A 16454-nucleotide genomic window follows, 5' to 3' on the forward strand; every position below is an offset into this window, starting at 1 on the left:
TGATCCAGAGTCATTAACAAACACACAGTGGTAAGAACAAAGTTTGCACAGGTTTTCTGTAATTTTGTGTGTGCACATGTTTTTGTTTGCACAGAATAACGATGTTTCCATACACATACTGAATGAGGACCAACGTTTTTCAATGAAAACTGGATCTACTTAGTTCTGCCTGTATTTTCTTCACATGTCTACACTGATATGACTGCACAATTTTAAGAGTTTAAGCAGCCATAGAGGGAACGGTGCCACTCCACCTTGGAAGATGAGGGCCGATTCAAACTTTTTATTTTTTGTGTTTAATATAGGAAACCTAAAAAAGATGACACAACACATTAACACACAGAGTACATAATAACACAAATAATCGTACTGGCGATGATTGCTCGTATTAGGTCAATTAAAATCCACCAAGAATGCATTTAAGGTTTTGTTTCTTTCATTACACTTTCAGTTGACATGTGCTTTTCAAACGTTATATTTAAACTGTGTAATATAGTGGTCATTCCATCCACTCACCTTTTATCTTTAATCGTTTTTTAGATGTTGGTGAAAAAAGTCTTCATGACAGTGTAGATTTCTGGTATTTTGTGTAAATTTAAACATGTAACAATTCAATTATTTCTAATAATAAAAAAGTGTGAAACCGACGTTAGACTTGTGTTTGGAAATGAACCACCCCATGTTGTGTAGCTTTGTGGATTTTATACTTACTGGATACATACTTATTTATTATATAGGCTACAGTACATAAAATGAAAAAATAGCATGTTTTATGTAACTGAAATGTTTAATCGTGTAGATTAAAGAAAATAAGAATGTTACAAAGTATATTTATATGAAACATGTGTACACTTACTGCATTTGATGTATTTTAACGATATATAATGCGTATTATGGAATGCAACACCTGAATATGTGTAATTTTGCCTCCACATTTGATTTCTATGCCACCCTAAGAAAATTTCTGTATCTTCTTGTTTTTAGTCAGTTCCCAAAACATCTGTATGGTGAGGTGGTCTGCGCTTTATTCACCTTCATAATGTGTGTTCTAATCATAGTGAAAGAGACTGTTAGATATACCAAAGATAACTCATTCACAATAATGGGATGTGATAAAAGAATTGCAGACAAATTACATCTTCGTGTCACTAACAGCTGTTTACCTGTTTCAGCTTTTCCCAGTCACTGAAGTCTTTGCCCACCATCACTTCTTGCAGCTCCTTTGGCCTGAAGAGTTTCACCAAATCCTGCTCACACACCAGGAAGAAGCCTCTCTTGAACTCCTGAAACACATTCTCCACTGATGTGTTGGAGGCATCCACAAACTCCTTCCTGTTTGGAAGATAAAAGTAGTGATTTACATCCACGCTTTGGTCAAATCATGAACTGTTCTGTTCCATTTTGTTTAAAGAGTGGTCGCTTTATATCTCTGCCACTGATATTTTACTGTGGTTACTTGTCCCATGGTAATTCATTGTGTAGAAACCTGAAAGTTTGTGGTGTGCTTCAAGGATATGCATTCGACCTCTTTCTGTTAGATGCTTCACATTGGCCACAAAAGAGTTTATGTAATAAAGCTTTGTTTCTTTGTAGATGATATGCGGTTATATATTTCTGTAAGATGACTTTACAGATCAGCTGCCTTTGTAGGCTGATCTACAGTTATTAGACTAGATTAGATCATAATAAGTGATGACTTGTTATTATCTATAGCATCTGTCTGGCTGGAAGAAACTATGCTTGCTTTTTTAACATATACTATGAAAAACATTTTTCTTTTTCAAATATACGTCCCAGCTTTCATCACTTGTGACTCTATTGTACTACTGTACTCTTGCTTCTTCAAATCGTGTTAAGCAAACCTCAGACTGCAGTAATTAGGGATTTACTGACACCAGGTAAGCAATGTTTAGTGTAAAATACACATTTTTATTGTTCCAACAAATAACCAATGTTACATATGTTAAAGATTTATTATTGGAAATAATTCAACCCCACCAGAATTAAACAAAACACAAAGAATAAAGTGATAAATAATACAGAAGTGCTCTATTGGATTGTATTACATAGTCAGATGTTTATAGCAATATAGTAGTTATAAAGCAATACATTCTCCTGTTCATGTTTGTCTGAGCATAAAAATGAGATTTGATTCATAAGAATTATAATGCAGCAGTAACTTAAATTATTGGATAAATTATGACATATTAAGAAAAGTCAGATAATTCTAAAGTGCCTTATGATGCTGATGCTGTTACACAGCTGTCTTATGTAGGGATGTTGAATTTTTTGCATTTGCTATAGTGTAATATTATTGTAATGCACAGTGTAAATTATCCTGAGGTACCACAGGAAAAGAAGATGAGTTCCAAGAGTAAAAATAAATCTCATCCCTCCTCCTCGGCTCAGACACAGTGCACGCTCCTTTAGAGCTGCATACGATCCAGCATCACAGTGTGAAATCTGTATCTGCTAGCAGGGCCTCTGTCAGTCTGTCTCGCATGATCTCCTTAGTTGAGTAAAAAGGCAGATACAGATTAGAGTGACATGTCTCTGACTCAGGGAAGTGCTGATCACAGGTGCTGCTCTGAATAGCAAAAACCTTCATCTTGACCTGGTCGATGCCAAGAATAGGAGCTCTCCTGTAACCAGTCAGGAACCCTGAAGAACAGCAATGGAAAGAAAATATCATTTTACTTATCTTATTTTTTTGAAAACTTTTACATACATCTTATCATCATCACATCACAGGAAAAAGTATTTTTGCATATTTGTCACATTTATGTGTAATAAGTAAATACAAAACACAATTGTTAATTTGTCATTTCATTCATTAAGGAAAAAATATTCAAGCCTAGCGGGCCCTGTGTGAAAAAGCAATTGAGCTCTAAATGTATTAACTGGTGGAAGCATCCTGGCAGCAAGAACTGCAGTCAAGTGTTTGTGATAACTGGTAACTGTCACGGTCCGGGGCAGCGGCCGTGTGAAGAGTGGAAAGGAGGACGCAAACGCAGCGCTTCCTTAGATGTGAAGGTGATTTATTGACAATACTGAACATAAAGTGGAGATGGCAAAACAGAACTAAGGACGAACTAAACTGGGAAAAATTACACAAAGGAGTGGCAAACCTGAACATGAAGGGAGAACAGCAGGGAGAGCACGCAGAGGATTTCACAGGGTATGAACACAGACGACGCGACGAGGAGCAGAGGAAAACACACACTATAAGTACACAAAGAGACACTGGGAAATCACACACAGGTGGGGGAAACAGCTGGACCTGATTAACCTGAGAGACAGGGGAACACTAACACCAGGGACCAACAGAGGGAGCACAAACCCAGAACCCAGTGTCTAAAATCCCAAACACAAACCATCCCAAAACAGCCATGAATAATAATGAAAGTAATAACAATAAAGAACATAAACACAAAGTCACTGAGTCATGGTCGCAGGACCATGACAGTAACGAATCTTTACATAGCTTTGGGAGGAATTTCGGCCCACTTTCCTTGGCATACGTTTTTGATGACTAACTCAACCATAAAGCAGCTTTACAGTATATTAATCAGAACAATGCTGCTCTCTAATATATCTTGGTAAAGTGCAGAAAAATCTAATGTTTTATATGATACAGTGTGATTTCAGTAACATATCATAATGGAGGCTTCAGCAAGTACTTACGAAGGAAATCTTTCCTCTGCTCTTCAGTTAGTTCATCAAATACCTCCCAAAACATCTGTATGGTGGGGTGGCGGTCATGATATCTCCAACCATAACTTGTGTTCTGAAAACAGTGAAAATGACTGTTATAATCATAGAGTTTGTAAGGTCAGGCACATATACACTATGTTGCCAAAAGTATTCCCTAACACATCCAAATCATTCAATTAATGTGTTCCAATCACTTCCATGGACACAGGTGTATTAGATCAAGCACCTAGGCACGCAGACTACTTCTACAAACATGTGTGAAAGGACGAGTCGCTCTCAGGAACTGAATGAATTCCAGCATGGTAATGTGATAGGATGCACCAGTGCAACAAGTCCAGTCATGAAATTTCCTCGCTATTAAATATTCCATAGTCAGCTGTTAGTGATATTATAACAAAGTGGAAGTAATTGGAAATGACAGTGAGTCAGCTGATGCTAAGGCTCATAGTGCACTTAAGTCACCAATATCTGCAGTCTGCTGTTGTTACAGATGTCCAAACTTCATTGGTTTCCATGGCTGAGCAGCTGCATCCCAGCCTTACACTGACAAACACAATGCAAAGCGTCAGATGGAGTGATTTAAGCATCTCAACACTGGACTCTAAAGCAGTGGAGATGTGTTTACTGGAGTGACGAATCACACTTCTCTGACTGGCAATCCGATGGATGTGTCAGGGTTTGGTGGTTGCCAGAAGTACTTGTCTGACTGCACTGTGCCAAGTGTAAAGTGTGGGCATGTGTGCACATGGCTGGGCACCAGTGCACAATACAAGGTCCATAAAGACATGGATGAGTGAGTTTGGTGTAGAAGAACTGGACTAGCCTGCACAGAGTCCTGACCTCAACCTGATAGAACATCTTTGGGATGAATTAGAGCAGCAACTGTGAGCCAGGCCTTCTCCTCCAACATCAGTGTCTGACACCATAAATGCACCTCTGGAAGAATAGTCAAAAAATTCCCATAAACACACCTAAACCTTGTGGAAAGCTTTCCCAGAAGAGTGGAAGCAGTTATAGCTGCGAAGGGTGGGCTGACTATTATATTATACTATCATACAAAAGTCTGGATTAAGACTGAGATGTGACTCAAGTTCATATTTGTGTTAAAGCAGCCGACTGAATGCTTTTGACAGTATGCAGTACACAGTTATTGTGCTACAGGACAGCTGTGAAACTACAGCCTGTGTCTGTTTGGCTGACTGTACCTGTTTGAACTTTTCCCAGTCATGCACGTCCTGGCCGACCAGCACTCCCTGCAGCTCCTCTGGTCGAAACAGCCTCACCAAATCCTGCTCACACACCAGGAAGAAGCCTCGCTTGAACTCCTGGAACAGACTCTCCACTGATGTGTTGAAGGCATGATTCACATAGGCCTCCACAAACTCCTTCCTGTTTAGGAGGGAAAATGTTAAATTAGCAAACATTTCACAGAGACAAAGGTGCTGCAGATGAACCTCACAAACACTTCATGTTTTATATTTACCTCATATTAAGACCTACTAAGGACCTGATTGTTTTTAATTATGTCCTGATACATAAAACCTGAGAGCTCACATAACTGCATATGCTCAGAATAGACAGCACACATGGATACAAATTACTGCCTTGCAGCAGCAATCTTCAGACCATCACTATGAGCTCCATACAAGGTTACACTGTTCCTGTTATTAAATGGTAAATGGCCTGTATTTATATAGCGCTTTACTAGTCCCTAAGGACCCCAAAGCGCTTTACATATCCAGTCATCCACCCATTCACGCACACATTCACACACTGGTGATGGCAGCTACATTGTAGCCACAGCCACCCTGGGGCGCACTGACAGAGGCGAGGCTGCCGGACACTGGCGCAACCGGGCCCTCTGACCACCACCAGTAGGCAACGGGTGAAGTGTCTTGCCCAAGGACACAACGACCAAGACTGTCCAAGCCGGGGCTCGAACCGGCAACCTTCCGATTACACGATCCACGATCGCCCCAGCAGGGGGCACTATCAGCCAGAGACTGGGAGCCAGATATGCTCTGCTGGTGCCTCAACAGCTGAGGGGGAAACACTGATCTGGAAACGTCTGAGTGTTACAGAGGATATACACTGTGGTTCAGTGTCACACAATCACAAACAATCCAATCCAACTTTATTTATATAGCACTTTTAAAAACAACAAGTTGACCAAAGTGCTTTCCAATAATAAAACAGAGATAGCAGTTAAAAACCATACTTTAAGCATACAATGAAATCAATAAACAAAATAAATATAAATTAAAAAAGATAAAAAAATCAGTGTATATATTAAATATCACAACATGAGTAGAATAAACAATAAGATATACAATGAATAAAATTAACAAGGTAGAAAGATTAAGAATGATCAACAGCTGACTAAAAACTGACTACAAACTGACTCTGATAATACTCCTAGAAAGCCTTTGAAAAAAAGTGTGTCTTTAAAAGTGATTTAAACATTTCAAGTGTTGGGGCCAGCCTGATATGGAGGGGCAGTTCGTTCCATAGTTTGGGGGCCACAACAGCGAAAGCTCGGTCCCCAAAATACAGCAAAGTACTAAAAAGGGTGTTGCCTCCAAAGATTGCTTTTACTGGTTTGGAGCTTAGGAGGCTTAATAACAACAGGCATGAATGAAGACAGATCAGAACAGCTGTTTGATCACAGCATCCAGTACCAACACAATCATCCACACTCAAGAGCCTGTTGGCTTCAGAGTCAGCAGCTGAATGTCTAAAATATCAAATGTCATTTTTGGTCCATCAGCTACAGCATGAACTGCTTAAAGTGAGAAGCAGCCTGAAGCCCGACAGATTCATCTTTCCAGACTGAAAATATCTCAGAGTGAACCGAGTGGTGCGTTTTCAGGGTGATCTCACAAAGTCAAATCCCTTTAATGATGTTCTGTCCTGTCTTCCTCTATCAAAAGCACACAAACACTATAAAACATTGTTTCGGTGCTTTGGGGTTTTGTTTTCTACACAGAGGTATAGCACGACTAGACCCTAAAGGCAGGCTGCTCACCTACAACCAGCTCACGAACATCTTTCCAATGGAGCTCGCTGCCCTTCTCGTGGATGAGGGTCACTGTGATCCTCCGCTGGATCCCCTGCAGCAAACATAACAGGAGCTCAGGATCACAGTGAGCACAGCTAGAGCAACATTACGCTTTAAAAGAAGATATTCAACTGTGTACAAAGGAAGCAGTTACCACTGTGTGAGTAATAAGGAAACAACATGTGCACCAATCCTGTACCTGGTGCAGCAGGTAGGTACCATGACAGGGCAGGCCTCCACTGTGATCCACGATGGCTGGGATGTACCTGTGCATGGAGGGAGGAGGTGACACAACATCCCAACTTATAATATTCTTCCTGGAGATCATTTTTATGGTTCCTTTAAAGCTTGTGCGTCAATATAACACTCCAGGTGGATACTCACTCTCCAGTGGGCTCCAGCTCGCTGATCTCAAACCAGACCAGCAGGTCGTACTTGCTGACACACTGACCCAGGATGGATTTGGTGATGGTGTTCAACTTGGAGGCTGCAACTGGCACACACACACACACACACACACACACACACACACACACACACACACACACACACACAACGTTAACAAGTGGGAATTTGTCTGGATTTAAGAGAAGATGAATAAAAGTGAGCAGTATTTACTACATGCTTTGGGTGACTAAATGGAGGATGGATAGGTGACATGAAAACAGTACTGACCCTTTATACTGAGCCAATAGCTCACACACTTCTATTAAATCTGTCTAAAGAGCCAGTAATCACAGAGGATAGATACTGGAAGCAAACTGAAATGTTAGGAGGAACTAAATCACACATTACAACACCAGTGGCAGCACCCTGCTGTCTCACACATCGGGATCACGGTCCTGTTGAAACGGGCTAATCGCTAAAGCTCACAGTTGCATTCTTCTATACTCAATATGATCGAAAGGAATGTTATGACACTTGAAAACTGCTCTATTCACGTCTTCTTTTGGTGTGAATGATATGTCAGCAAGGTGCAGCACTCATAACCACAGCAGAGCTTTACCGTGCTACTGCCTGCAGCCACAGAGCACTATAAGAGCACAGCACGACTCTAATCACTACAGCACCAGCATCAAATGTCTGGCTCATTAGCTACAACAGAGTCCACTGTACCAACCATGATGCTTGGGGACAGTTAGCACAGAGTCACTGGCCACTGGGAGGAAGGGGAAGTGAGAGAGCTGGTCAGTCTCGTCCTCCAGAATGGCCACAGCAGAGGACGCCAGGGAGTTGGCGTGCTCGGACAGCGTGTCCAGTACTTTGCCGTTTACATAGCCGCTCACAAGGTAGCGGATCAACTCCATCTTACGGGTATAGTCTGGATGTGCGATACTGATGAACGGTGAGAGAGATTGAAGGAGAAAAGTAGAGAAAGGAGGACAGAGTTGGGTAAGAGGATTATATAAATAAAAGATACATACATATCCAAAGGAGGTGAGAAATGACAAGGGGAAAAAAGTGGAAGGTCACATGAGGCAGCTTATGTAAAAAAAATCAACATAAAATTATTGATGGCAAAGAACACATTGAAGTGACATGGAAACACTCGCCTGGTTTGGACAGAGGCATGGGAATAGGATAGTACTTCCTGGATGCTGTTGGAGGACTGTTGACATAATAAAAATACCTTTTTTCTATATATGCATATAAAATTAGCCAATGTGATTAGAATACAATCGTTTACACATTTCTAACAAAATCTGCTGCATTAAATATGAATTATCACTGCACGACTGGATCTGCTGTTTGACCCCCACCAACCTGGTCCCGTCCTGATATTCTAACTCTGTAATATGCAACTTCTGTCAGTGTCCTGATACTGGAAACTGAATTTCCCAGAGGAACCACCCGAGGGATTAATAAAGTTCTATCTAATCTACATCGACAACAGAAAAAGAAAACCTGCTGCTTGCAACAGCATTGTGTTAGAAGCATTTTTACTGGAGTGAATGCATTTAACTGTACTTGCATCATCTCTTAAAAGTACTTATATATTGCAATAAGACTGCAAAAAGCAAAGGGGACTGAATTCTATAGTATGTGGTATGTGTATAAGGTGACACATGTATGCAGTTTCCTGCCATTAGTGTAATGTAAACTTGGAATCATCACATATCTACAGGTATTTGTACTGAATGGAATGAGCTGTGGTGATTAAAAGCATTAGCAAAAGCATACTTACTAGTGGCCTTTTCTTCTTAGGTCTGGATCTTGATGCCTCTGGGACTGAAGATCACAGCCAAGTCACCAGTTTCATAAACAACAAACAAACAAAAAGCAAATAAACAAAACACTTTCAGAGATCGCACAACTTTGGTTTTCATCTTCATATGATAATGTTCCTTGAATCAAATCTTCCATACACACTCTACTACAGTGTATCAAACTAGTCTAAATACTTCCACAAACAATGACATACCCATCTTTGTCTTTTTGTGGCTTTCACCAAAAACTCTCCCCCTGGTGGATCCTGTGTTGACGTACGTGATTTTGGGAGAAAAACAAAAACAAAATCACTTTAAATGGTTACATTAAATGTAATAATATCAACATCCAATAGATTTGACTGTACATGTATCAGCTGGTGTAAAATACATGTTCCTTGATCCTTGGTCAGGGAACATAAATATCTGTTGTTTCAGCCATCGGGTACTCCTCTAAAATTCAGCCTGGACTCCAAATATAAAGCATACAATACATACAAACATACAAATCACCTTTGCTGGTCTTGTTGCCTGCGTGCTCCACTTGCCCCTCTGAAGTGCTCAGTGGGTCATCCTGTCCCTTGTTGAGCTCAATCTTCTCCATCACGTTCCTCACTTCCTCCACCTGCGTGGTCCTCACCTCCCGTCCCTCCATAATCGTTGCCTCCTCCTGGTTGTTGATCATTCAAGTTAGTTTAAACAATGGGTCAAACTTTTAACTTTATCCTGCTTTACGCCTCCTGGTTTGTAGCAGACTAAGTATATATGACGTATGAAAGGGAACAGAGTGGAGTTAGAGTGTGAGGGTGAAGGAGAAGATGTTGTGATTCAGTGATGATGATGATGACCAAACGTCAGTCTGCTGGAAGTGCAAAATGCTACAGACCCCTGACTCCACCAAAACATCGGGCTTAAGACTACATACCTTTTCTTCAAGGCCCGTGTACAATGTGCTCTTTAACCTCTATAAACTTCAGATCCAAGTGTAGACACAGATGCCACACTGACAGACTGAAAAGAATTACAAAAGCTTTTGGTAAAACGTCTCATGATGACTATCTAAATTGCATGTGACTTCACTGTGTTGGAACAGATGTACTATAAATGCCAGTTCATCTCACAACAGCTACTGAATGTGTTCATTTCAATCTGTCTAAAGAGCCAGTAATCACAGAGGATAGATACTGGAAGCAAACTGAAATGTTAGGAGGAACTAAATCACACATTACAACACCAGTGGCAGCACCCTGCTGTCTCACACATCAGGATCACGGTCCTGTTGAAGCGGGATAATTGCTAAAGCTCACAGTTGCATTCCTCTATACTCAATATGATCGAAAAAACTATTTTAACAAACAATTAAAAAAGGAACAAGTAAAAGATCTACTATAGCCAAAAGAAGACCATTTACAGACTATAGCCCTGTGAACAAGTATTTGCCTCCTTTCTCATTTCCTATCTTATTCCATATTTGTCACACTTACACCTTTCACATCAATACATTTATAACATTAGACAACAATGTCTAATATTCAACGGCAGTTTTCAAGGGCAAAACGCTATCCAAACATACTTGGTCCTATATGAAAAAGTAATCACACAGAAAACCTGATACCTTGTGTGTCACCTCTGACACCAACAACTGCAGCAAGCGTTTGGTGCTAGAGGTCACATTTGGACTCTGGACCTCTGTGGAGTGTGCACATGATCTCATTACTGTCTAAAAATCCAAGGAGTGCTGAATCATTGAAAAATACACAGTAACAGGTGTGTAGCATCGCTAACTAGCTAGCAATAAGCCTCTAACACAGTGTGTGTATGCTAGCGGCTAATCTAGCAAACAAATGAACACAGTGCTTTTAGGTGTTGCACAAGGATAAGATGATAAACTGTGTGTCTTTTTTTATAATCACCTGCTTGAATTTACCTTAATCCAAGGAGTGCTCAGTGTGGGTAAATCTGCCATGAGCAGATAAAGTGGATGAGTGGGACTAGGTAGGTGTGCCGAAAACAGGCAACAAAGCTGACGCTGAAGAGTGTGCTGAGAACATAGTGGCGCCGCCAGCAGGTTTCCGGCTAGCAGGAAGACTTTGGTGCAGTAACACCTCCAACATTGGCAGTCCCATTTTGTGAAAGCCAATAAAGAAATAGCTAGGTTTCCATGTGTCATTTGTGTGGAACAATACTGCACAACAAGCTAAACAGATTTTAAAAAACGAAAAAAAAAAATTGTTGAACAACAGAAGATAAATGTCCTTTTTTTTCTTTTGTCACCTGGCCGGCTGTGTGGTGCACAGCCTTAAGAGGCCAGCATTCAGACCTCAGAGTTTAACGGCCAAGTTCGAGTCTCTGACGGTCTGTCTGCTATAGCGGGGTAGGCCGAGCGAAAGACGAAGCTCCGGGCTCCTCCTTTTTCTCCTTCTCTTTTTTCATTCACATTTATTTACATTTATTTATTTTTATTTAGACATCAAGCTGCAAGTAAAAGCTCAGGGAAACACTTTTAAGGCGCCCTTTAAGGTACCCTATATATGTCCTTTCACATCTTATCACTTCACACAGTGCTATGGGCCAGTCTACACCTGCTACTTTCTGCACAAGCTTTTATCACACAAGACCCGCTGTTTACAGGTAAGAAACACAGTGTAAGTAATGTTAAAGTGGCTGTGTGGAGTAGCACAACCACTGCTAATATAACACTTTTCACATGCATTTCTACATATTACAGTGTCTTTTACCGTCTTTATGGTGCTAGCTTAAAGTCATGCTGTAAATGTTAGCTTGTAGTGAAACATATTCAGACCATGTTAGGACAGAAATATTGGCTTCTATCATGACTAGTTAACAGAGATGTTAACTGCCCACGCGTTACTGTAATCCGATTACTTTTATTCAAGTAACTTGACCAACACTGCTAGTTAAGTTACTACCATAGTTAATACAGTTACGGGTAACATGATAGTGCTAACCCATAATCCCGAACTCTGTAATACTGTAAATGATGAGTGATTTAAGTTAACACTAAACATTCAACAGTGTCTCCTGAACATTTATAATCAGGTGTGAGTCTGGCTGCATTGACTTTTGAAGATGCAAATTTAGCATGATGGCTGATGGTGCTGTGTAAGCTTCTACTTACCTTCTACACTGTGTTTAACACACATTTCAGAATAGCAAAGAGGAGCACTGTTGCTTCATCCTTAATACTTTAGAGGAGAACTGGACTGCAGATCAAAAGGTCCTTAATAGCTTTTTGTCCTCCCCGACCCTCAAAGCCAAACCAGCCATGAGAGCTGATGGGACAGGATTTGTAAAAGTGACATTATCAGAAAGAAAGGGGAGCAAGAATACTTGATATTTGCATTCTTTAGAGAAAAGTATTTGAAAAGGCTGTCTGCTGTTTTGGATTGATGTCGTTCTCCGGAGGCTCAAAGAAGTAGGGCAGTGTCACGGTCCTTTTGGCAGCAGAAAGCTGCTGAGTGCTGGAAAGAAGCACGGCCACACCAGCTGAAATGTCTCACTGACACAGAAGCTGTTGGCCATCCTCTGTGTTGCCACTGTCTTCACCCTGCTGTTATTAAGTGTCAATAACATACATTTCTATGTAGCTAAGCTTGATGAGCGATGCCTTGTTGGCTGACATTTATGTCTTTGAGCGTGTGAGAAGTTTAATAATTATAAAACCACATGATTTGACAAATGTCCTTTTAACCGTCAGCTCATAGTGAAGCACACTGAGCCACCCGGAGCTATAATATCAAAATAGAAGCTGCTACCTTTGTCAAGAGTGGCTGGATCTGAGTGCATACTACTTTCAGTTATTCACATTTTGCTGAATTTGTTCAAAGTCCTGTCTATGTGCAGAGAGTGTCTTCCAGAGGAATGGTTCTGTGGGGATTGTGATGTTCTACATCACGAACATCAGCCACTCCACAGCAGAGAAAGTGTTATTGATGTTTTTAAAGCCATTCCTCCAACCACATGTATTATTAGAGTGGACGGTCAAAATTGCACCAATATACAAGATATTTCCTCATGAGATTCACTCAATTTTGGTTTTCATATGTGTCTACAGCCAGTTAGAAAGAATCTATTTAAGTGGTTTTCTCTTTCTTGGTAGCTCGCATTCTGCCAACAGTGAAGCTTTGAAACTGCTCCTGTGGGTTGCGTAAACTTCACAGTATCAGCAGGAAAAATCGTGATTTTAATCGACATTAATAGTAAACAGCAACCTGCTATTTAGGTTTCTGTGATGGATTTGAACATAGTGTGATGGAGCATGTTTTCTGCCCTTGCTGTACAATCAGAACATGGTATTGCTTTAACAGAAGTCATCTGTGAAGGCAGTGGTGTATTATTCATGTTGTTTCTTTTTCTTTTTGGTCCAAGGACGTTATGATGTGCACCAGGCGATACACAGATGTCAAACATGGCAGCAGCAGTGCAGCCCTGATTTAAAGGACCTGGTTAGGAGTGGATATTGGCCAGCATCTGTCAACATGTCTACTCTTTACACTTTAGACCTCTTGAGCTCCTTCCTGGAACTAAAAGTATTTTCTCCATGATTCTCCAGGGAAGCTTTTGCAAAACTGTTGGAGCGTGGTACTACAGTGGCTTGCAAAAGTATTCGGCCCCCTTGAACTTTTCCACATTTTGTCACATTACAGCCACAAACATGAATCAATTTTATTGGACTTTCACGTGAAAGACCAACACAAAGTGGTGCACACGTGAGAAGTGGAAGGAAAATCATACATGATTCCAAACATTTTTTACAAATAAATAACTGCAAAGTGGGGTGTGCGTAATTATTCAGCCCCCTGACTCAATACTTTGTAGAACCACCTTTTGCTGCAGTTACAGCTGCCAGTCTTTTAGGGTCTGTCTCTACCAGCTTTGCACATCTAGAGACTGAAATCTTTGCCCATTCTTCTTTGCAAAACAGCTCCAGCTCAGTCAGATTAGATGGACAGCGTTTGTGAACAGCAGTTTCAGATCTTGCCACAGATCTGAGGGGGGCGAATACTTTTGCAAGCAACTGCAAGTGTGGGGGAAGGCTGAGTGAAGTATTTCTTTGATATTGTTTTTCAATAAGCAGATGCAAATATTTACTCCTCTGTTATGTTTCTGTACATACAGACTGGGCGTGCCAAAAGCGATGCACTGCAGCACAGCTTTCTGGATGAGGAAGAGCAGCTGTGCTGTGATGTCAGCTTCAGCTGCCCAGCATGCACACCTGAAATGTTGGCGGTTTCAGTTGATGGTAACAGAAAGCTATATCACTTTCAGCAAAAAGAAAGGTGCTCATTGTTGATGTTCTTTGTGTTTGTGTGACATAATAGTTTTTACTATAGTAACCAAACGACTGTCTTCTGCAAGATGACTACTGTTAAATTAGAGTAAATGGAAAATCTTGTCATTTACTTTATAATTTCTTGCTATTTTATTATATTTGTTACATGTCGTAGACACGGGGAAGAGGCACATGTGGGGATTCCCAGTGGACAGCAGCACGAGAGACTTCAAGGAAGGCCTCCAAACTGGATGAAGAGGAGATGGAGGTCGCTGTGTGTCGACATGGATTGTGTCTTTTGTGTCACTTTCACTTCAGGGACGGCAAACTGTGGCGTGTTTCAGGAACGGTTACATGCCCGACAACTACACTTCTGAACAGGTCCAACTTTTGATTTGCACTCAGAATGATTACATCAAAGAGTTTAGTTAAAAACACTAAATGAAACCTGCAGACTTGCTTAAAGTGATTCGTATTCATGAGAAACTGGAGCGTCATTATCATTGAGTTTATTTCTTTCCCTGCTAAGCAACACCAAGTCTAGCCCTGATTGGCTGATATAAGTGACCACAGACCTGTCGCTGTGTGAGTTTGAATGGGTGATTAGAGACCAACACATGTTTGTTGCTGCTCCATGTTTTCTGCAACATTGTGTGTAGTTACTGCAGCTGTGTGTGCATTCTGCTGGCAGGAAACAAGTGAAAGAAAACTGGCGAGCATCCTGGAAGGAAAACTTAATCGGACATAACAAGTTAAAACAGTTTGCAAGCTTCAAGCCAAACTGCTGAATCTACCGTCCAGGTTCTCCTTGATAGCGTGACTCTGTGTTGTTCTCCTTCATTCTTCTGTCTCTGTCTGTCAAATCTCAGCGTATTATAAACCAACTGTTGTCACCCTCTGCTGCTCAGTGTGCTGGCTGTTTTCTCGGGAATCTCAACCACAAGAAAGTTTATACGAACGAAGCTAAAAAACCTGTGACAGTTTGTGAAACGTCATTAGCAGCAGTGAAATAAGTTAGTTAGTGAAATGATAGAGGCTATTTTATGCTGGAAAAGTTCTTCCAGCACAAAGTGGCCCAATAAACGGAATTTTTTAATACAGAAATACATCTAATGATAAAAAGCAGAGAATTCATTGTCTGTTTTCCATTGCAGAGCTGGGATGCTCGTCTCCTCATGGAGCGCTCTCGAGCTGTGAAGTGTCCAGATATCAGCGCTCACCTGGCTGGTACCAAGAAGGTTCAGCAAGTGCTCCCCAGACCTGGAGTCCTGGACAGATTCTTCCCAGACCAGCCTCAAGCTGTGCAGCAGATCCGAGCGACATTGGCTGACCTCTACACTCTAGACATGGTGAGACAAAGGGCACGGTTTGTTCATTGTTTGGAAAATTTGGCATTAGATAATCCTCACCTGGGTGTTGCTGTTCAGTGTAAGCAATATCATTTGCATTTTATTCCTCTGATTTATTTCTCTGTGGTTGCGCTGGTCTACAGGGTCCAGAGAGGGACAAAACAGTATCAGTGGCCTTGTCAGCAGCAGAACGGTTTGTCTTGAAGTCTCAGCGAGAAGGAGGAGGTACAGCGGGGGGATAGAAGCGTCTTTAAACATGTTGAAAACTTCTGTTTGTTGCTCACCATTTGTTAAACTAGGGAAGTTTAAGCAGTGCATGTGTGGATCTGCACACACATGCAGCATTTGCTTGCATTCCATGTATGAGCTAGCCTCAGTCAAAACAGTGACGACACATACATGACTGCCTGCTGTTTTGCGTTACTGTGTATCTACTGTGATTCATGCATGCTGTACTGTGACTGAGATAATAGTGTATATGAGACACACTTGACAACAACATTGATCAGGATGTGAAAAAGCTACCAGATACAAGTTGTCAGCAGGTTATGGCTGACTAACTTGACGAATGAGTGTGTGGGCCGTCTGCTGAGGACCAAGAGCTCAGGACAGTCAGACGGGGGCGTCGCAGCAGGAGTCACCGTGCTCGACAACCCTCTGCTGTCCTGAGATGTCACACTCCTGCCTGCACATACAAACCACACTGAAGTCAGAGTTCCACCTGCACCTCCACCTGTTCTTGCAACAGCATGAAAACTGACAGAGGTGAGACAGCAGAAAAGTTCTTCTCTATTTTATTTTATTTTTTACTAAGTTAAGGAATTAAGTTAAGA

At 41.2% G+C, this 16454-nt stretch overlaps 1 protein-coding gene across 4 annotated transcripts; it reads right to left on the reverse strand.

Moving 5' to 3' along the window:
* Positions 1-1799: 1799 nt before the first annotated feature.
* Positions 1800-11124, reverse strand: LOC120730592. 4 transcript variants are annotated; one of them, XM_040027015.1, is made up of 13 exons: positions 10907-11124; positions 9493-9649; positions 9195-9245; positions 8958-9001; positions 8326-8381; positions 7893-8107; positions 7157-7265; positions 6972-7038; positions 6740-6824; positions 4920-5103; positions 4555-4650; positions 3685-3787; positions 1800-2661 (listed from the first exon to the last, which is right to left on the reverse strand). In XM_040027015.1, the coding sequence occupies exons 1-10, from the start codon at positions 10943-10945 to the stop codon at positions 5078-5080; spliced, it is 849 nt and encodes a 282-aa protein (XP_039882949.1). In that variant the 5' UTR covers positions 10946-11124; the 3' UTR covers positions 1800-2661; positions 3685-3787; positions 4555-4650; positions 4920-5077. The 4 variants fall into 4 exon arrangements, with proteins under 4 accessions (XP_039882949.1, XP_039882948.1, XP_039882950.1 ...); XM_040027016.1 differs by lacking the exon at positions 4555-4650 and adding an exon at positions 9905-9990 and having other exon boundaries at positions 1803-2661; XM_040027014.1 differs by lacking the exon at positions 4555-4650 and having other exon boundaries at positions 1802-2661.
* Between the last annotated feature and the right edge of the window lie 5330 nt (positions 11125-16454).

The sequence above is a fragment of the Simochromis diagramma genome, unplaced genomic scaffold, assembly GCF_900408965.1.
Source record: "Simochromis diagramma unplaced genomic scaffold, fSimDia1.1 OVJJ01000292.1, whole genome shotgun sequence".
Taxonomy (NCBI): domain Eukaryota; kingdom Metazoa; phylum Chordata; class Actinopteri; order Cichliformes; family Cichlidae; genus Simochromis; species Simochromis diagramma.